The sequence below is a fragment of the Chelonia mydas genome, chromosome 14, assembly GCF_015237465.2.
Source record: "Chelonia mydas isolate rCheMyd1 chromosome 14, rCheMyd1.pri.v2, whole genome shotgun sequence".
Classification (NCBI taxonomy): domain Eukaryota; kingdom Metazoa; phylum Chordata; order Testudines; family Cheloniidae; genus Chelonia; species Chelonia mydas.
In genome coordinates, this window is record NC_051254.2 from 9,169,254 (window position 1) to 9,191,562 (window position 22,309).

Genomic DNA, 22,309 nt, shown 5'->3' on the forward strand with positions numbered 1-22,309 from the left:
GCCAGTGGCCTGTGCTCCCCAATGCCATGCTGTAGCCTTATTTTGACAAATAAAATTGGCAGAATTTTAAAATATTGTGTGCAGAATGTTTTATATTTTGGCGCAGAATTTTAAATTTTTTGGTGCAGAAAGCCCTCAGGAGTAATACAGGAAACGCTGCAGCTCTTTTCAGTGCTACCATCTGGATTTCACTTTGGGGAAGTCGCAAGATGGCAGCTACCATATAGGTCTCTTAACCCAGAGATGCAACTGGGTTCTGGTGAGAGATACTTTTCTGAGCCAAACCGTTATTACTTGCTGTTCCCTTACTTTGTGTACTGTTCTGAACACAGCCATGTTTTATCCTGACACCACCAATTACGACATAGGCCAGAGTTGCAAAATTCTACCTGCTCCCTTGCCTGGGCCAAGTATTTTTTTCTGACAGGCAAATAAAATATTATTAGTATAATCATAGTATAGGAGGATGAGCACCCATACTATTTTCCTTGATTTATGCGCAAGGCTAATATAGGCCAGTTACAGCTGTTTTATTTTCAATCACTTACAAAGCTTATTTGTATGAGTGGTTAGCAAAGATACTTTGACTATTAAAGAGCTTTTTATACACTTTTTGGTATAGACTAATGTAAAAAAGCTACGTTTTTAAAGAAACAAGCATATTAAAATCAAGGTGGTCACAGATTAATGAAAAACGTTAGCAGGCTCTCAATTTTAAAAATTAAATATTGTGTTAAGTTCATACAATTTATTTATAGTTAGTTCAATGTGCGGGACAATAAGCTATTTGTTCTTCCTTTCCTCAATTAAAAATAGGATACAAGTTAATTAATTAAGGACTCAATACTGTGCCCACATATGAATAGTCCTTAATCACGAGTGTAACCCCAAAAAGACCACTAGGACCACTTGAATAAGGGTAGGCAATTTTTAGGATCCTGCTAAAGATTTATTTTAAAAAATCCTTCCATTGTCATTGGACCCCCTGCCCTTTGTTGTACTATTTCCAGAAGAAACCTGCTGTTTCCAGCACAACAGAGCCAAGCAGCATGACGGCTAAGGTAAGAGGTCATTACAATCTGCAGCATTTGAGCATGAAGATGCATATTTGACAGAGCTCCAGAAAAAAAAAAATGAATAACAGTACCCCTTATGTACCCCGAAAACGGATTCAGTCTGAACCTGACAAATTACAGCTTTCTCGCAAAAACTGAAAAACAAAGATAAGAAGATGAGATTTTCTATCTAGAACCATGCATTACTATTACTGATCCTCCTGTTCAATGTACCATACTACGATACTTAATTCTGGATTATATGCTATTTATACTACCACTGGAAATATGAACAATTTGCTCCCTGGAGAAGTGGAAATGAGAGACCACTCCAGATATGTTAGTCATTATATTAGTTTTATCTTTGGAGGATGCTCAGATACGATGGTGATGAGCATGATATAAGAAACTGAACAGAAAAGAACTATTCTATTATGTATTCCCTCGTTACATTATTGATGCTATCACCAGGACTTGATGCTGTCACCAATTTGCTCTAACTGAGCAAGATATTTGCTCTGGCAAGTGGGTGAAACTGAATCTTTAATATCTGCAGGCTTTGCACTTTCATGTTTTTAAAAAAGTGTCTAGTTCTTTTTATTGCAAAGATAGCCTTCCAAACATAAACCTGCCAAATCTGGTCCAAGCATAAACAGACACAATGTCATCTTCCTGAGTCTGCAGACAGATTGCATCAGTGCCTCTGCTTCTGTTCATTGCTTTGCCAAGCAGTCAAAGGAGGAAATTAACAAGACCCTGTTCAGCTTCACAGTATTTTACCAGTCCTAGTTGGGAAAGTTCTTTGCAGCAACAAATGCAGGCAACGGAATTACTCATTAAGCAAGAGGGCACAAAACCTGGAGGCTGAGTGAGATGTACACAGTTGAAAAGCTCTTCAGCAGCCTGGAAAAGGGGTAGAAGTGAGGACTCATCTTCCCCCTCTTGTAGCTGCCAGGCAAGAGAGAGATAGTTCCTTCTTCTACAGCAAGAGGGTGGAGTTTCAAATTTATCAAACTCCATATTTGGTACCAGGTTTGGTTAGCAGGAACTCCCAAGCAGGAACCAAAGGCAGGACACTAGAAGAAAGCTCATCCCTTCCCAACAGCTTGGGATGGCAGGTCTACTTGCCATTTTCTACTTCCAGCTAGTAGATGTTTAACAAATGTTTCAAGCTCTGGCAATCAATCCCTACATATCTTTGCAATGTCCAGTCCTAAATGTCAGGTAATTTCCTTAAACTCATATCTCTAATGAAACAGAATATTTTTTTTGTTGAACCTAATTGCCATCAGCTATTTCCCTTGATAACTACTAAACTGTTTCAGATTCATCAGGCAAGAAGAAATCTACATTTATATTTCAAGATAGATATGTGACTACAAATTGCTTTGCTATTTATAGAATATTGATAAATATTGATAAATATTGATAAATTCTGTTAATTTTAGTCTCAATCTTCCTTCATTTAACAGGAGTCTCCTCCTGCTACACTTCAGCCTCCTGATAGCTGATTCATGGAGAAAATTTTGCACTGGCCTCAGAGGTTGCATGCACACCCTTCTGGAAAAGGAGGGGAGCATAACTGTAATAAAAGTAAGGGGTCTCCACAGGATAAAGGGGTGGGGATCTCTGGATTATTATTAATAATAAATTGTATTACCATAGTGCCTGGGAGCCCTAGCCCATGGACCAGGACCTCATGGTATTAGCTGGGTTATTTGCAGGCAAGGAAAGAACTACTGTCCCAATAACTGAGTGGAAATGCCATTACTTTAAAAAAAAAACAACAGACTGCTGTAATTCTTTAAGAGCTGGTTTAGCTGATAAGATTTTGCATAATTTTAACTGATGAACAACATGGTTGCAGAACAAGCGCAGCATCAATTTTAAAGATCTCCTCACTCATATGGTGTTACGGGCTCTAGGTCCCAAATGTTTCACTGACTTGATTTGTAACATTCCTGGATGGGTTGCATTTTGTTTTTACAGAATGGCTTAGGAAAATCTGTGTCATGGCAAAATTTGCCTGAATGTTTAATCTGGTGAAACCTCTATTGTCTTGTTTCTCTGGAGTTCTACTGCTTGAGATGCAGGAAACTAAATTTATTCTGCTTAAATCTGGGTTGAACATTTATCTTTATAAATTTAGTTTTATTGTTTATTTAGTCTTAGCGATAATAACTTATCTGTCAGTTAGATTTACTATAAAAAGTTGTGTGGTATTGTTAAATGTTTAACCTGGATTCTCTCTTTTCTGAGCATGACAGTTAAACCTCTCACATCATGAAGTTTAAAAAGAGCATTTTGGAGCTTCCCTGCAAATTAATGGCTATTAAAGATTAATGACAGGTTGGCTGTTTTGGATCCCAGTATTCGGTTTACAAAAAAAAGCGTCAAAATGCAAACCATGGCAATGGGGACCGAATGAATGTGGGGGTACACTAGGATACAATGGTTTTCACTCCTTATGTCACAATCTGAATCTGACACAGACTGGCATTACCATCTGATGGCTCTTTTTTGGCCTAGGTGAAATGAATTGTGGTTCCAGTCCAATGGATGTGTCCACATCACAAACAAAAAAACTCACTACCATCAATATAACTGGCAGTTTCAGCTGACAAGCCAATATTCAAATGAGCATGTAGACTGAACTAACTTTACACCTCTATTAGAAACAGTCCCTAAAAAATAAACAGTTGAGGAATATTGGTAGAGATCTTTGAACAACCCATGCTGTATGTATGTATTATTACCAATACAATACAGTTCCCATTACTATCAATTATGCATCTCTTAAAAAACCCATACCTCAGCAACCCAATACACTTCCAGCCAAAGGGGTAGTTTGGGGGGAGGGGCTGGGAAGGCATTGTGTCCCCGTCCCCCCCCCAAACTGCAAGCCTCAGGCAGGTGTGCAATTTGCCCCCCACATGCAGCCTCACTGGCCTGACTGGAGCTGCCCCCGGCCCCCCAACATAGAAGTCAAACGACGCCTGTGCTTTCAACTCAGTCCTGTTCTTTGAAATGCAGAAACACATATCACCTACAAAACATGATCTGTGCCCATTTATCAGATATGAACTGAGCCTTGTGTTGCATCTGTACTTAAATCACTGTAGCAGAACCAGTGCAAAATACTCAATTTTTCATTACTGTAGATCTGTCACATTGAAATATTCTGGTTGTTTTTCTACTAAAAATACACTAAGCACATTTTCAATGTAGCGACCTTGCAATTAGGTTTTTCTCCCAACCATGTTTTTATCTCTGAATAGTCCTCATTTCTAACATTATAAACATGTCTTCGGCAAGTTATATAACATTTAATCTAATACTGTACAACAATGAACATCTTATAACAATATACATGACTTTAGCCTATATATTTTCTACCTAATCCACTAGCTATATGGATTTTTGATAATTCCATCCAATGCCAATATATGAAAGACTGTGTAATTTAAAACTTGCAGCCTGTTTCCATACAGAGTGAGCTTCACCTAAACTCAACCCAATTTTAAACTCTGTACTGTCTGTGAATTAGCAAGTCAGCTTGGCAGGCAGTGGTACCTCTCACAGTTGTGTTACAGAAGCTAGTAACAAAGAAACGCGGTTAGAGACAGGTTCTGAAAAGAAGTCACATAGGAAAAATTCAGCTGTATATTCAAGTGAATAAGAATATATTTAAAGCCAAATAAACTTGTTATTTTAAAATCTGGCCATGTATTGTCTTTATTTACATTGAGATTTGAAAGCATATTAACATATTTCTAGAGAATCATGCTGTAACACTGTTCTCTAGAAAGGCCCTAAAAGTTTCCGCATACAATGTAGACATGACCTACCACACTATAAAATAATTTTACAAACCATGCTAGGCCTACAGTTGCCAGGGAAATTATGTTAGCAGTACCTTTCAAGGAAGAACTACTGTAAATTCTTAATATAATTATGTATTATATTAAATACTTATCACTCACATAGTACTTCTGCTTCCAAGGACCCTAAAGTGCTTTACAAATTAATTTCAGTGGGATATACTGTATGCTCAGCAGATTTGAAACTTAGGCCCCTGATTTAGGTGTCTAAATATGGACCTAGGGACCTAAATTTAGGCACCCATTTTCTCAAATGTTTGGCTAAGAGTTCAAGGGATTTGTTCAAGGTCACACAATGAATCAATGGCAGAAACCAGAAATCTGGACTCCCAATCCCCTGTTCTAACCACAAGACCACAGTGCCCATCTGATAACCGTATTTAAAGAAGTGTTTGCAATTTCCAAATTCAGAATATAAAAAATGCCTTACTATACTTTCAATCCCGGGCCGGGCCACCACCAGATACTTGAATTCTGGAACGGTCAGCTCGGAAGTATGCAAACTATGCATGCAAAGTTTTGTGACAGGCTATGAGTTGGGTATCTGCCTAGCAAAGGGCTGTAAAGAATTCACTCCGGTAATTGCAAAGTAATTGGATACACACAGCCTCCTACACGACCTATTTTATTCCTGGGGTGGTTTTAATTAAGCTGTTTAACTTGCACAACAGAACCATCCCCGTGGCACTCAGCTACCTCTTCTCCCCTCACTATGCCAGGGAGAAGAGATCTGCCGGCTGCGGCCGGGGCAGTCTGCACGGGGTGGGGGGTGCGCGATTTTATACCTTACGAAGGATGGTCTCGGCGACCCACACACAAAGCAGGGCTCCTGGTCACCAGCCTCTGAAGGCTGCCTTGAGATGAACCCCATCTCCAAGCCAGGGGGTGAGGGGAGCCCTGGGAAAGGGAGGAATCCCCCCCTCGCCTCTCCACCCATAAATATGAACTAACGATGAGCACAGATGGCAGCAGCCTCCCCCCACGCCCCTCTAACTCCCGCCCCTCAGCCCCCGTCCCTACCCTCCCCCACGCCCCCCCACGCCCCTCTAACTCCCGCCCCTCAGCCCCATCCCTGCCCTCCCCCACACCCCTCTAACACCCGCCTCCCCGCCCCTCAGCCCCCGTCCCTACCCTCCCCCACGCCCCTCAGCCCCCGTCCCTGCCCTCCCCCCACGCCTCCCCCACGCCCCTCTAACTCCCGCCCCTCAGCCCCGTCCCTGCCCTCCCCCCACACCTCCCCTCCCCCTACGCCCCTCAGCCCCCGTCTCTGCCCTCCCCCACACCCCTCTAACCCCCACCTCCCCTCCCGTCTCCCTTCCCCCACAGCCCCAACCCTCCTGCCCGCCCCATCACCCCTCCCCCTCCCCGACTCACGTTCTCCCACCAGCAGGATCCTCACGTCCTTCTTCATCTCCCCACAGCCTGGACCCAGGCTCCGGGTCCCGCTCGCATCAGGGTTAGGGAGGGGAGGCTGCGGCCTGGCCTTGCCTCCAGCACGCTCCGGCCCCCTCAGCCGGCTCCGTCCTCCGGCCCCCCGGCGGCGGCGGCAGCGGCTACGGCAAGGCGAGTGGGACACGCTAGCGCGAGGAAAGAGCATGAGCGCGCGAGAACGAGCGCGCCCCCTGGCGGTGAGGGGCCTGTACTAGGCGCGGGGCTCTGCTGGCCGGGCCAGGGTCGGGGACAGCGGTGGAGCCTGTGCTGAGCGTGTCTGTGTTGGGAATGAGTGAATCTGTCTGTCCAGGCTGTGTCAGACAGACTCACCCACAGTGTAGACAGTCTGTCCCTGCTGGGGCTGTCTGTCTGTCCGTGCTCTGTGTGTCTCGCCACGTTGAGGGGCTCTGTATGTCCGTCCAGGGAGCAGGCACCTCTGGAACATGAGAACATGAGTGTGTCTGTGTATGTTGGGCGGGTCTTTCCGCGCTCTCTGCACGCTGAGTCCAGGGCTGGCGGAGGAGAATTTCAAACACTGGGGACCCTGGGCCATTGCTGTCCCTCAGTGCAAAGGTTTCAGAGTAGCAGCCGTGTTAGTCTGTATTCGTGAAAAGAAAAGGAGGACTTGTGGCACCTTAGAGACTAACCAATTTATTTGAGCATAAGCTTTCGTGAGCTACAGCTCACTGAGCTGTAGCTCACGAAAGCTTATGCTCAAATAAATTGGTTAGTCTCTAAGGTGCCACAAGTACTCCTCAGTGCAAAGAGACCATCTATGCATCTCGAACCAGCAGGATGCATAGAGGAGTCCTCCTTCTCAGCTGAGTGTGAGGGGCAAGAGTCCCCACGGTGCCACCGGTGCACCACAGGTCAACACCACACAAACTGGACCCTGCAGGCGTAAATGTTCTAGGGCCTTTGTTTCCACCTCTGTCTGTGCCCCGATGTTTCCCATAGGCCCAGGCGGTAACGTCTCCTCCAATGGTGTTTCTATTTTACAAAGACAAAGAGAAGTATCTGGTAATGGGTCATTTAGTTACAATAATCAGAAACTTGAATAAAAAGTGCCCATTAAATACCAATCAGGCATTCACAGTGCGGTTTATCACATAAAATACAACACACTGACTGTAGTATTGTGTAACCTTCCCTCATTTTGTATGTGTAACCTAGAAACTAACAGCCAAAGCCAGCACTCCTTACTCAGGTGTAAAACTATTGAAGTCAATGAGAGTTTTGCCAGAGAAAAGGCAATAGGTTTAGGTCCTAAGGGCTAAATCTTGATTCCATCAAAGTCATTTGGAATTTTGCCATTGGTTTCAATGGGATTGTGATTTGGATTTCAGTAATGAAAGACACAGTCAGATTTTCATATATTTTAATAAAAATATCATCACATCAATGACACAAAGTAAAAGACAGCAAATGAGACATGCAGATGGTATGTATGAAAAGCCAGAACCAATGTAAAGTGCCCATTTTCAGATTATACGGGAGGATTATTTTACAAAGAATAACAAATTACAGTCCTGGAGCTGCTGCGATCAGCCTGCATTTGGGAAATTAGAAATGCCCAAATCCTGTTCAGTATGCTCCCCACTTTGTTGCTGCTCTTTCTCTCTTTTCCAAGTCAACTTGGGGAAAGAAATATCACTGTGGTTATGTGCCCGGGCCAACTAGCCTGCACGTCATCCCACGTGCATCATCTCTCGGATCCACACAACAGACCTACATTCCTAGATTCCTGCAAAAACTTATGAATGTGCTTACCTTTAAGCACAAGTGTTGTCCTAATGACTTCAGTCAGTGGAAAGACTTGTGCTTAAAGTTAAGCATATTTGTAAATGTTTACGAGATCAAGGCCGTAAACGCCAATGTTCTGCTTTCCCTAACCGTGCAGAAATCTTCACTGTTGGAAATACGCAAATATTGGAGCCTAGATCCTCCATGAAGATCAGAGAGCAAAATTTTACTCTTAGGGCCCTGATCTTGCAAACACTTAGGCACATGTCAATGTACTCTGTACTGCAGCATTTGAATTTTGCAGGGCCCAAAGAAAGGGGAGAGAAAGCAATGAGGAGAAGACAGACTTTTGTTTGAATACTACATCTGTGCACAAGTGCAGGACAGGGCAACTCAGCTAGAAGGGACCAAAAATATGCAGAAGTAGGGTGTGGCAGTCACTAGACACTATAGCATCTGAGATATCATCTCTGAAAGAAGATCACAGAGGAATGTGTGTACCCAGGTACAGAAGTGTAAATGTATGTTAAAGCCTTGCATTTAGATATATGTAACAGCAACAAAGCAGGGAGGTCTCTATGGCAAACACAGGAGATTTATTACTTAATAGCTTCAGAGAAATTATTCCTAAGTATTCCAAATATTATTAACAATGTTTTTGAGTGTATTAAATGTTTGTGTGCCATGAAAATGTAGGTACTCTCTTTTTCAAGCTGACTGGGAATTGTTATGAACAGCTACATTCAGGGTTTTACATACAATAGCTCTGAGGTTTGACTCTGCCTAAAGCTTTATGAGAAGACACAATTGTGGCCTGTGCTTGAGCAAAAAGTTAAGCTAAGTTAAGGTGCAGGAAAACAGGGAGTGTAACCGAGTTAAACATAACACCCCCAGACCCTGCTTTAACAGAGACAGGGCAGATCAGGCAGGATTTGTAACAAGGAGGGAGAAAATAGAGAAAAGCAGAAGAAAACATATCAGCTGTTACCTTCCCACTATGCTAGAGATGGTAGCCCTGCATCATGATATAAAAGTCTCACATCCAAAACATAAAGCTCTATAAGAGCTCTATTCTTGCAACCCTGAAATTCACAGCTTAAATCTTCAGTTTCCATAAGAACTGCAGACTAGTCCCTGTTGATATGATTTATAGTTAAGGATCCTTCTTCATCCAAACCATACAGCCAGAAAGCAGGGTAAACAGGATGTAGGATATTGATTTCAAATGTATGCAAGAGTGTTTCTTTATGAGTGAGAGAATAAAATGACAGGTGCTTGTTTGCAAGATCAAGGAAAACTCCAACCTTCAGGGGTCTGTCTTCACTTAACTGGGTTTCCTGGTTCCTGTGCCATGCTGACAACTGTTTATTCTTACCAGTCCATTCCACACACCAGGATAGTTCAGTTCTCCCCAGCTGATCTTTTCTACCAATATTTCCATCAGCAACTCCAACAGCCCATCCGCCGCTGTCCTTGGTACTTACTTCCCAATAATGGCGTCCTTCAGAGAAACTTTGAGAACACATCACTTGGCTGAAGCAGAATCTCTTGGGAGTTGGTTCATAAGGAGGTGGAAAACGGGATACAATCACTTTCTTACTCTCAGATGTGATCTCCAGGTTACGATGGATTCTTTGGGGATCAAAGGTCACGTTCACTGCCCCTAAAATAGATAATAGAAAATTTCTAACCTGAAGGCACCAAGGAGACTGGGCAATGAAACATTTTCAACAAAGGTGAAACACAGCCAAAAGTTGAAGTGCCCTCTGCATACTGCTGGATGTGTACCCCATTAGGGTAATCCAAATGCCAGCTTTCTAGCAGTGAGCAAACACTGAAGCTTAACAAAATAATAATAATAATATTAATAATTAATTCATAAATTGCCTGGTCCAGCAAATTGCTGAGAACCATTAATTCCCACTGAACTCCAGGGGCCAAATCCAGGGCCCAGTCCTTACTCAAGCAAACTCCACTCACTGACTGCCAGTACTGAGTAAAAACTCACTAAGGACCCTGGATTTGGCTCACAGACTTCAGCAGAAGCTAAGGGTACCTACAACTTGGACTCTGTCCCCAATCACAGTCTTACAACACAATGATCCCATTACCGATATAAATGGAATACTTACCACCCCCATCAGAATCGAAGTAAACACGAGTTCATTTGAACAAGTTACTGTATAGTTTTTAGACTGATATGTTTGAATAGTGGTTAAGCTACAGATTCAGTACTTTGTATTATGTTGTGAAAATTTCTTCTTTTAAAATAAATAATTTATTGAAAAGTAAACAGCCAGATCCTTAGCTGGTGTAAATGGGCATTGCTCCTCTTATGTCAATGAAGCTATACCAAATCAGAGCAGGTGAGGGTCTGGCCCTGTTGGTGAACATTCTAAAATCCTTCATTTTAATATTGCTATCCAGTGGTCACATTGGTTTACATACTTACACTGAGAAAACTGACTTGAAATAACCGGTTCTGGATTGTCAAATGCAGACACCACAGATGTGGAACAGACACTCCTCTGCTGACGCAAAGCTACAGATTCTAATAAATGTGGAGGGAAAAAAATCTTTCTGTTAGGGGTTTCTTTGAATAAAAGGCAAACAACAGATTCATGAACCAAAATACAGTTGCAATGGCTAATAGTTACTGTACATGTCAAATAGGAAAAATATAATAGCTGGCATTTTTAAAAAGGCTCTCTGACCTACATTTCTAGATGAATGTGTATGCAATTACTCATGCAAAGATATTTGTGCAGTTGGTATATATATTTTACATCCATAATTATCAAAACATTCTGCATGCAGGTGCAGTCCCTGTACCTACATATGACCAATTAGATGTGTAACAGACCAGTTAGGCATGATTTGTACAAGTAATCACAAATTAACTCTCTATTCTATACAGGTTCCTATACTGTGCTGATCACTGTGGTATGTGTAATTGCATGAGTATTTCTAAAACATTAAATACTTCCACTCATGGAACTGTCTCTATGATTTGAAGTAACACTGTAATGCAAATTTGCAAGACTGCCACTTGGAACTCTCTTTGTACATCTGAGTCACTCTCAACATTAATCTGTACAGTTCTGGTGAAAGGTTTTTTGGCACAAGTGTTTTGGAAACAACTTTGCTTTTATGTTAATACTTTGTACTTCTGTTGCTGCCTGCTGCATAGGGCCCCAATCCTGCAAACACCTATATGCATGCTTAAAATTAAGCATGTGAATAAGTGTTTGCAGAACTGGTACCCCAGTCCCCACAGTACAAAGACTATACTTGAAAGGAGAATAACAAAAAATCAAAAGAGACTACTCATTGGAAACATTCACTAGGGAGGATCTGCTCACAGCTAACTCCCTCTTGGTTACATTATTCTGAAGTTTTCTCATTAATGGGGAAATGAGACTCTCGTTCAGTTTCTTATTGCATTTGAAAAGTTTAGGGCAGGGACTATGTCTTTATTTCTGTTTGTACAGCACCTAGCACATAGTGCTTTATAAGTAATCATTTCTACTGTAGGCCTGTGGTCCTTAGGTTGAAGTTCTCCTAATCATCTGCTGCATGGATAGGCCCCCTTCTTAAGCATAAGAACTAGGAACATGAGCAAATATTGAGCCAAATCCCAAAGTCCTTGCTAAAGCACAACTCTCTGTGAGCAAGAACTTGGGAATTTGGCCCATTCTTAGTAAAGACTCTACTTCTGGTCAGCATTTCTTTTAGGAAAATCATTTACATTGATATCTAAAAGAGTAAACAGAGAATGAAACATAACTGATCTGTTTCCAAATTGCTTCTAGTCAGTTTCACTTTCTGGTTCCCATGGTCCATGGAATAGCACATTATTATTTTGGTCTTCAAAACTGCAAGGGAATTTGGAACACTCCCTCCACCTCAAAAAACCCCCCAGAGTTTTAAAAAATGCTACAAACACCTCTCTATTTCTATTATACTCAGCAATACTTTTTAAAAACAAATCTTACATTTTGAGCCCAAACTTCCTAGCAGTGTCCCTCTACGTAATATAAGTACAACCCTGCAAACAAGGTGCCAAACAAGGTGTTGACTTCAAAGGGAGGTGACAGTGCGCAGACCCTCCAGGAGTTGCTCAGCAGCACCTTGCACAATCAAGTCCTGTAACAAGTCAAGAGGTTTCACAACAAAAGAAGACACAAATAAAGTAAATATACCTTGTGGCAGCTGGGCAGGATATTTCTTCAATATTAACATTTCCAATTGCTTCTTGAGCTCTTCTACAGCACTTGTGACAATACGAATCTTCTTAGCATCAAGAGTAATTTTATTCATTATTACCGGAGAGCCTATGTAAATTTCTCTTTTGGATGATGTATCCTAACAACGACAGAAAAGATGAATGCAAGGGTAGCTTGAGCTAAACAAATGGCAATAATTCCATCAAGAATTTCTGGTGACTTCATAAAGTCAGGAGAGGAAAGTACCAGTAAGCTCTCCAGAAATCTTATACTTTACAGAGAGAGTTTTCTTTATAATACTGTGATCAGAGGAGAAGAACCTGAAACCCTGCTGAAAATATTGAAAGAGATGTTCTTGATCAAAAATGCAAATAACATATTTTCTCCAACAGAACTCATACAGTGACTTGTCTCTGTAGTCAGATCATAGTTTGTTTAAATAAACAGCCACCCGACCCCCACAGATATGATTTCTTTCTCTCTAGACTTTCTTCTCAGACTCTAGAGATCTGGGGGGAGAAATTAGAGTTTTTGAAAACTACTCAGTCTTAGATTAATAGAGACCAATGCCAGAAGAGATCACTGTGATCATCTAGTAAGACCGCCCGTCTAACACATGCCATAGAACGTCCCTGAAAAAATGAGTAGAGCATATCTTTTAGAAAAATATTCCAAACTTTAAAAACGTAAAAATTGCCAACGACAGAGAATTCATCACAACCCTTGGTATTGTTTCAGTGGTTAATCATCCTTATTTCCCGTCTAAATTTATCTAGCTCCAACTTCCAGCCATTAGATCTTGTTATACCTTTCTCTGCTAGATTGAAGAGCCCATTATCAAATATCTGTACCCCACGTAGGTATTTATAAACTGTAATCAAGTCACCACTTAACCTTCTCTTTGTTAAGCTAAATAGATTGAGCTGCTTGAGCCTTTCATCATAAGGTTTGTGTTTTAATACTTTAATCAACCTCGTGGCTCTTCCTGAACCCTCTCCAATTTTTCAACATCCTTCTTGAATTGTGGACACCAGAACTGGACACAGTATTCCAGCAGCATTTGCACCAGTGTCAAATACAGAGGTAATATAACTTCTCTACTCCTACTCGAGATTCCACTGTTTATGCATCCAAGAATTAAGTTAGCCGGTCAAACAGCATAAGGCCAAGAACTGATCCCCGCAGAACCCCACTAGAAACAATCACCTTTCAGTGGTGATTACATTTTGAGACCTATCAGTTAGCCAGTTTTTAATCTATTTAATGTGTGCCATGTTAATTTTATATCATTCTAGTTTTTTAAACAAAATGTTGTGCAAGACCACGTAAAATGCCTTACAGAAGTCTAAGTATATTACATTAGCACTATTACTTTTATCAACCAAATTTGTAACCTCATAAAAAAAAGATGTCAAGTTAGTTTTGACAGGATCTGTCTTCTATAAACCCGTGCTGATTTACATTAATTAATCACCCTCACTAATTCTTTATTAATTGAATCCCATATCGCCTTCTCCATCTTGCCCCAGATCAACATCACACCAACAGGCCTATAATTCCCTGGGTCATCCTATTTACCGCTTTAAAATATTTACAAATTAGCTTTCTTCCAGTTTTTTGGAACCCGCTCCCCCCAGTGTTCCAAGACTTATTGAAAATCAAAGTTAAGAGACCAGTGAGCTCCTCAGCCTGTTCTTTTAGAGCTTTTCAGTGCAAGTCATCTAGACCTGCTGATTTAAAAATATCTAACTTAAGCAGCTGTTGTTTAAGATCCTCCTGAGATACTAGTGGAATGGGAAGAGGCTTATCATATGACATGATTTCATCATCTCTTCTTTTCCCCAAATACAGAACAGAAATATTTATTGAACATTTCTGCCTTTTCTGTATTATTATTAATAATTCAACAATTTCCATCTAGCAATGGACCAATACTGTCATTAGGATTATTTTTTATCCTAATAAACTTTAAAAACTCCTTCTTATTGTCCTTGACTCTGCTGGTCATATATTTCTCCTTTCATCACTTTGCTTCCCTTATCACTTTTCTACAATTCCTATCTTCTGATTTATATTCCTCTTTCTTCCATTTGTTATATATATATATTTATTTATATATATTTTTAATAGATACCTTCATTCCTCCTCTAAACCAGGTTGTTTTTTTAACTAATACAGCCTTCTTTCTCAATTGTCAGATTGTGGCTTTTTGTACATCTGGATCCAGGTGCAGGATCTAGTGTTGAGTTCCCTTCTCCCAGTGGTTCTAATGGTAATGCCCAGGCCCAAGGTCTGGCTATTCAACACCATTGTGCCTTTCTCCTGCTATCCCCCAAAAATGCTCTGCAAGAGCAGTGTCAAAGTGGTGTCAAAATGGGCTCTGTTAGGAGCTCTGGGCAGGCAGTTTTCAAAAGCACATTTAATATATATTTAATGATTTTATAAGACGCTTATACTTTTATATGTAAACATGCCCTTTGTCTGTAAAAGGGAAATATAACCAAATAATTGGATCTTATCTTTGCTTTGGATTTGAGTGAGAGCTGTATTTAAAAACACCAGTCTCTAGAGATCAAAGACTTGTGCATTAAGCCACCATACAAACAAGCTTGCCTCACTCTGCAAAAAAAACCTTTGGTTCTGAATCTGCACCCAGAAGCTCGGTCAACACTTTTTTTTTTTTTTTTTTTTCAAATTCCTCACCTGTAAGCTCTCTCTGGTGCCACTCCACCAGTAGCAGCCGTGGTGGGAGCCCTACTTAGACCAGCTGCCGGCGCTGTAACTCCCGTGTTGTCTAACCCTGTTCAGAGCAGGTCTAAATGGCATTGTGGTTATAATGGCAGCATCCGATCTACACTACTGCTCTCACTGTTGCTACCCTGGTTGTTCTACACCAATGAGAGTGCAGCATTGGGAAGTCTGAAGAAGAGTACTAATGCAGGTGGTGAAAGTTGCACATGCTCAGTACATGCTCATTGGCCCATAGATTTCTACTTACGCTCAGCTGCTCCATCGCGTTATTTTGCAGCCTGTTTTGCAGCTGGGTTTTGATTTCTGTGAGCATGTTCAATTTCGCGGTGAGCTGGCCAATCATTTCTTCTATTTTCTGTTGAGCCACTTGTTGCTCTTGTCCAATGGCCATCAGTGTGGCTCTCTCTTGTGTTTCAATGTACTGTTTCATGGCACAGAAGTCTTCAGTAATCAAGCCTTTGATCTGAGACACGTAATCCTGAAAGGTAGCAGATGTGGAGTGAGTTCTGTTAGCAACAAGGAGATGAGGAACATCAGCATCTAAAGCCTGATCTAACCTGCTCTGGCAAGTGACCACTTCATTTCAGCACGATTATTTTTATTCAGAGGAAGACAGTGCTCTGAATAAATACACATACTTGGCAAAATCCTGCATTGACTGCAATGGGAGTTTTGGGTTGCTCTAGGAATACAGAGTTGGGCTACTGAAAGGACAGCAGTCCTCAGCCAGTGTCGTAACACGGAGACTGAGATTCTAGCTCAGCCCCTTGCGCTCAGGGCTGTGAGAGGCACAGACATATCACATGCAACTCCTCGGAGGCAGGCAAAAGAGGCAAATAGTGTCCATAAGATTGGAGCAGCCACTCTGACCAGCTCCGGAGCATAGTTATAATAACAGCTGATGCCATATCCAACACTCCAGGGGTGCGGGAATAAAAGGCGGATGCACAGGTGGATGATCCTGGGCAGACCCCTTGCCCCATGTGGTCCTAAATAAAGGTGGTCATGCATCTCTCAGTGATGGGTAAACGCATAAATTAAGAGGGGTTGATCGTGTATACATACATTCATTTCAGTGCTGGCCTGCTTGCTGCTGCTGATGGCATCTTGGGCCATTTCAATTTGCTTGGAGACCTCACTTATTTCCAATTTTGCCTTTAAAGTGAAACATATGAATGTTTATTTATAGAACCCTAGTAGAAAATGTGATAGGATTAGAGGCCATGGTGGGAAAAATACCTGTGCCTTGTTAACACTGCCTTACTTAGTCCCAGGTCCTGCAAAGTATTTAAGCAGCATATAATTAACTTTAAGCATGACACTAATCCGACTGAAGTTGATGGAACTACTCACATACTTGAAATTTTGTCATGAGTTTAACTGCCTTGTTGGATCAGGGCCAGAGTCTGTAGGGACTGTCTCTTCATTGTATTTTGTGTAGGGTGCCTAAAGCAATGGGGTGCCTAAAGCCGATCTCTGATGGGGGCTTCCTAGATGCTACCACTATGCAAATAATAAATATTCATAATAGTTAATAATAACTGTATCTTTCACTGCTCTTATCCTCATGGAGCTGCAACTGTGGTGAATAAGAAGTCAGATAAGATCTCCATGCTCATATGGCCACTGAAGTCAGATAAGATCTCCATGCTCATAAGACGGGACCTCTCTGCAGCCTTTGACACAAGGTACTACATGACACAGCGGGAGTAGACGGCCCAGCAGTACAGTCTTTCTAACCAACCCTCTCCAGCAGAACTCAGAGTGGTGCTGGGTAGCTGCTCCTTTTCTCCTCAGGCCCCTACCTGTGGGGGGTCCCATAGGGCAGTGGTTCTCAAGCAGGAGTATGCGTACCTCTGGAGGTACGCAGAGATCTTCCGGGGGTACATCACCTCACTTAAATATTTGCCTAGTTTTACAACAGGCTACATAAAAAGCACTAGCAAAATCAGTACAAACTACAATTTCATACAGACAATGACTTGTTTATACTGCTCTGTATACATTGAAATGTAAGTACAATATTTATATTCCAGTTGATTTATTTTATAATGATATGGTAAAAAATGAGAAAGGGAGCAATTTGTCAGTACGAGTGCTCTGTGACCGTTTGTATTTTTAGTCGTTTCAAAGTGAGGTGAAACTTGGGGGTACGCAAGACCAATCAGACTCCTGAAAGGGGGACAGTCCTCTGGAAAGGTTGAGAGTCACTGCCACAGGGCTCCTGACTATCCCTGCTTCCACCCAGGATCCATAGGAGAGGGCTGGGAGAGCCAGGGAGACAGGGTGGAATGAGTGGCCAGCAGCAGCTGGCTGATGAGGACACTCAAGTAGACAGCTCCCTGGCGCCATGGCACTGTCACAACGGCGACAGGCAATGAGCTGGGGGAGGACAAGCCAGGGGCGCAGACAGAGCCGGGCCAGAGGGCAGGTGCTGCTGGCTGGAAGCTGGGGCCGCATGGCAGGGTGGCCAGGCTCTGCAGCAGCCCCAGGCAGATGGGGCACCTGAGGTCGCCGGGACCCAGCCATACAGACAGCGCAGCCATGGCTGGGGAGGGCCAGCTCCGCCCTCCTTCCCCTGGGCCCCGCCTAGGCAGGGGAGGGGGCTCTGCATTAGGAGCTGCAGACCCATCCACCCCGCCCGGCGTGGGATCTCCCTCAGGGGCTGCAAAGTTCCCTCCCAACTCCAGCCTGGAGGGGCTGCAAACACCCTCCCCTTCTCTCCCTCACTCCGTGGGGCCCCAGCTTGGAGGATACCTTGCCCCAGAGGCTGCAAGCACCATACCAAAGGTAGAAAGAAGAACAGGAGGACTTGTGGCACCTTAGAGACTAACACATTTATTAGAGCATAAGCTTTCGTGGGCTACAGCTCACTTCATCGGATGCACAGAATAGTAAGAAGACGGTGGGACCTTCTCTGTATGTATATATATCTTCTTACTATATGTTCCATTCTTTGCATCCGATGAAGTGGACTGTAGCCCACGAACGCTTATGCTCTAATAAATTTGTTAGTCTCTAAGGTGCCACAAGTCCTCCTGTTCTTTTCGGGGATATAAACTCTGAAACCTGTCATTACACCAAAGGTAGGGGAGTCTAATTTAACCACACACACATCTCCCCAGGGGCTGAACTATTTGCTAAAGCGCCCGGTCCAAAATCACTCGCTGCACTAGCATTCGATCCACATGGCCTTGGGAGCAAAAGAGAAACAACAACACTACTAGATTTGGCAACAAACACAGAGTGGGCGAAGGACAATGATTAAATACACCTCTTCCCCCCAAAAGGGAAGCCAGTGGTGCCCCAAAATAGCACGGCCTGCGTGGAGAGACTTTCCCAGGTGGCTGAGGTTTGGCCTTGTGAAAGTCACCCTGCACCACTAATGTATTTGTGAGAGGCAAGCCCCGGAAATCTACCTCTCCAGAATATCTGTTCCACATCAATCCAACTGCCTGGTTTTCAGCCCAACCTAACTGAGCCTCTCCTGTCAGAGCTGCAGAATTTTAATGTGGGTGCAATTCATACCATGAAGGCACTGCAGCCACAAATTAGTTACTTAGTGTCTCGAGCCCCTAAATTTCACCTGCTGTTATTTGGTCCCACAATAGTAAATAATAATTTTTTAAATTAAGAAATGAAAGAGCAACTGCAGAGAGGATTACAACAAAAGTGGATCCAAAAATACAATATACCCATTATTAATCATGCTGGACAAAGCTACCTGCACTACAGCGAGTTTTTAATCAGTATATTAGTCCTGGAGGGATTAAGGTATTTTTCTTGTCTTTGCTATTTTAGTTGGACTGTTTGCTGTTTGGGGAGGGGCACTGTGTGTGTCTATACACAGCCTAGTGCAAGGGTCTCTGATCCTGGCTCAGGTCTCTAGGGGCACATATCAGTAATTATTTAGTTTTTAAAAGAAATAAAGTGCAAATGAATAAAAGATGACATTAAAATAACTTTAAGGCTGAAAACTGAAAGACAAGAAGGGCAGGAAATGCAGATGTCAAGGTTCTCATGGTAACATTAACTCCTTCCGCCCATTGAATACGTGGAGTGGTTTTGATTATCTGCAGGAGGGGTTCCCAACCTTTGTCTCTGAGGCCCCCGAATATGCTATAAAAACTCCATGGCCCACCAGTGCCACAACTGTCTTTCTGTACATAAAAGACAGAGTCAGCATTAGGGGGTAGCAAGCAGGGCAATTGCCCTGGGGTCCCACACCACAGGGGGTCCTGCAAAGCTAAGCTACTCAGGCTTCAGCTTCAGCCCTGTGTGGCGGGGTTCAGGGCAGCGGGGCTTTGGCTTTCTGCCCTGGGACCCAGTGAATCAAAGGGCAGCACTGCTTGGCAGACCCCCTGAGGGGGCCATGGACCCCTGGTTGAGAACTGCTACAGTGAGGTGTTACGGAATGACTCTTACTGACTTCAATGAGAGTTGGATTGGGCCCAATGTGTGCCCATCACTGTGATATCTAGGTGCCAATCAGTCAAGTAGTATTAGTTAGGTGGTTGTACTTTGGTATGTACAGTGCACCTCAATTACACCTGGGCAGCCCCTTTGTCTTTCCACTGACTTCAATGGGCTTTGGATCAGGCCCTCAGGCCATTAGTCGTTACCAGAAATAAAAGTTGCTTTAGGAAAAGTAATCTGGCTTCCTGTTTCCCTTACATCAGCCCACTAACGTTACTGTCATGGTGAAGTGGGAAAGCGAACACAAAGTAGTCAGAAAATGCAAAATGAATATTGTGAGAGCAGTGTTAACTTCTTGGCAAAGACATAGCCAAACTCTCTTCTCAAAACCCCAGGGAAATATATCCTGAATTATGGCCCAGTCCTGCAAGGTACCTACTGAGTATGCTGAGCACCCTCAACTCCCAATTGACATAGAACCATAGAATATCAGGGTTGGAAGGGACCTCAAGAGGTCATCTAGTCCAACCCCCTGCTCAAAGCAGGACCAATCTCCAATTTTTGCCCCATATCCCTATATGGCCCCCTCAAGGATTGAGCTCACAACCCTGGGTTTAGCAGGCCAAAGCTCAAACCACTGAGCTATCCCTCCCTCCACATCAGGCCCTATAGTTCTTACAAGTGTTAGGTATTATTGATTACTTAATTATTATTATTTATTTAAATATGCAGCACACAGTAAATACCTTGGTCTCCCATGCTCTCCTGTCTGAGGGAAGCCCAGCTAGAGAATTCCGAGCCCAGGCTTCACCGGCTTCTTGATCATCTTCGCCAAAGAGTTTCAATACTTCCTGGTGTTTCTCTGCCTCACTTTCCTCTCCCTGTTTTTTGGCAGTTCTGTTCAGACACTGCTGGACTATTTCCACCGTGTTGGCCAGCGACCTGTTTGAGATTAAGTTTTCCTGCTGAAAGCTCTTCCTACAATGAGGACAGCGGGCATCGGTTCCTGGGTCCTTGCAGTGCTGGGTGATACAGGCTCGGCAGAAGCTGTGGGAACATTTTGTGATTATTATTGGGTCTTTAAAATAGTCCAGGCAAAGAGAACAAGTCACTTCGTCCTGGAGATTTTTGACAGGATTAGAAGCAGTCGCCATAGCTCCCAGGAGAGAGAAAAGACAGAACTTTCAGTTTCTTTTATGCTTATGAAAGATTGTCCACCAGTGAGCTCAGAGGGGGAGGAGCCCTCTATTCCCTTTTCACCCGTCTGTTACGTAGGAGTCCAACCCCAGGTCGGAATTCTGTCTTGGCAAATATTTGCCACTGTATAATCTAAATCATTGGATCCTAATAATATTCATAGGGAGTTGTCCATAGAGATGGGCTCCAGTCACAAAGGCAGATCAGGATCTCAAACCTCTCCAAGTTTGGGGCAGTACAGATCTGGGATCTGGTTTTGGCTGGAAATACGCTTTTCCATGAGATGCCTCCCTCCTTCCGAGTTTGTTTTGGGTGTTTGTCTCAGTGTCATGCAATGAGCTGCCTTCTGCTAAACACACAAAGCCTGGCTGCCCAGGACTGAGTGTTAGCAACAAGAGATCTGGCTGAAATTAATCATCACCCGCTTAAGAGTCTCATTATACGAGAAGCCTCTTCAAGGGGAAGTGAACCGAAATAGGACTGCTCAGAAAAATGTCTCCTTAAAGGTATCATATCCATTTTCAGCTTGGTCAATAACTAGAGCCAGCCGTTCTCCCATTCCTTGTCCTCTGCCGCTCTCTTGTGGCCATTTCATTTCACACACAATCAGCCTGATTCTGAAAGCAGCTGAACATCTGCAACTTCTGTGGCAGCCAACTTCAAACCCTTAGCCAGCAGTACAGGGAATCCTCCATTCTTCTTGTTAAAGACAGGTTGAAAAGAGCAGTTCAGTATTTAAAATGGACTGGAAAAGACAAGCTGGATAAAGTAAATAAAAAGCAAGAGACAAAAATAAAACAAACTGATGGATGGGAATCAAGAGACAAAGCTCTAGACATAAAAATAAATTGGGCCAGATTCTGATCTCCTTTGTCATACTGATGGGGCCTACTCCACAAGTGATCCCCGTGGACCACAGAGGCTGCGCTGGGCCAGGGTTGGAGTCATGACTTTAGCACTTGGCACTATGGAGGATTCTGGGCTGCTGAACAGGCCTGAAGTAGCCCTAGGAGGTTGACCAATCGGATCATTTGTGGAGTATGGTGCCACTCAACACAAGTATCAGAATCTTGCCCAGAGAAAGCATATAGGACAAGCATGTCTCAGTAAGCATGTCCTATCACAATGAAGACCCAAACTATGATTTAAGTTAGAGCAGGGTCTGAGCCACACAGGTTATGTCTACACTGCAACTGAAGGGGTGATTGCAGGTCAGGTGGCATACCCACACTAGCTTTAATCTGCACAAGACCACCCAGTCCCCTAGGTATGTACTCATATTGCTAGCCCAGACTGAAGCTGATGCTGCTGTGTCTTCATTGCTATTTTTAGCTGTGCTAGCTAGATTAAAGCTAGGACAGGGATAACTACATATGCTGCAATCATGCCTCCAATTGCAGTGTGGACTTAGCCTAAGTTCAGTATGTGACCCAAACTTCCCCAAAGTTCAGGGGAGCTCTGATCTCGGGATTTGGTTCAGACTTAAATTTATTTTGAACAGAGTAATGAAACCAGCCATGCAAAACTTTTTGAGGCCCAACAAAATGTTTATTGAAGCTCAAAATGCATCCATTCATTTCCTGAGAGTGAATTGCCTGGTTTCATGACA

At 43.0% G+C, this 22,309-nt stretch overlaps 2 protein-coding genes across 6 annotated transcripts in view; both read right to left on the reverse strand.

Annotated features, from left to right (window-relative positions):
- The window catches only part of RHOT1 (ras homolog family member T1), a 43,837-nt gene extending 37,285 nt beyond the window's left edge, over positions 1 to 6,552 (reverse strand). Inside the window, exon 1 of one of the 4 annotated variants that reach the window (XM_037913497.2) lies at positions 6,311 to 6,552. In XM_037913497.2, coding sequence (XP_037769425.2) covers positions 6,311 to 6,533 — 223 coding nt within the window. In that variant the 5' untranslated portion in view covers positions 6,534 to 6,552. Of the gene's footprint in view, positions 1 to 5,721; positions 5,875 to 6,310 lie in introns of those variants that run through there. The other 3 variants (XM_037913494.2, XM_037913495.2, XM_037913496.1) reach the window with 3 other exon arrangements.
- Positions 6,553 to 7,728: 1,176 nt separating this feature from the next.
- RNF135 (ring finger protein 135) lies at positions 7,729 to 21,067 on the reverse strand. 2 transcript variants are annotated; one of them, XM_007055111.4, is made up of 6 exons: positions 20,250 to 21,067; positions 16,153 to 16,242; positions 15,335 to 15,565; positions 12,313 to 12,475; positions 10,563 to 10,661; positions 7,729 to 9,773 (listed from the first exon to the last, which is right to left on the reverse strand). In XM_007055111.4, the coding sequence occupies exons 1-6, from the start codon at positions 20,655 to 20,657 to the stop codon at positions 9,238 to 9,240; spliced, it is 1,527 nt and encodes a 508-aa protein (XP_007055173.2). In that variant the 5' UTR covers positions 20,658 to 21,067; the 3' UTR covers positions 7,729 to 9,237. The 2 variants fall into 2 exon arrangements, with proteins under 2 accessions (XP_007055173.2, XP_043383552.1); XM_043527617.1 differs by lacking the exon at positions 16,153 to 16,242 and having other exon boundaries at positions 20,250 to 20,717.
- Between the last annotated feature and the right edge of the window lie 1,242 nt (positions 21,068 to 22,309).

What these genes read in the sequence shown, in the direction of transcription:
- RNF135 (XM_007055111.4), bottom strand. Translation starts at nt 20,657, where the DNA reads ATGGCGACTGCTTCTAATCCTGTCAAAAATCTCCAGGACGAAGTGACT. An exon ending in GGAGAGCATGGGAGACCAAG is followed by an intron (nt 16,243 to 20,249) that starts GTATTTACTGTG and finishes TTCACTTTAAAG; the next exon opens with GCAAAATTGGAAATAAGTGA. An exon ending in TCCTGCCCAGCTGCCACAAG is followed by an intron (nt 10,662 to 12,312) that starts GTATATTTACTT and finishes CACATTTATTAG; the next exon opens with AATCTGTAGCTTTGCGTCAG.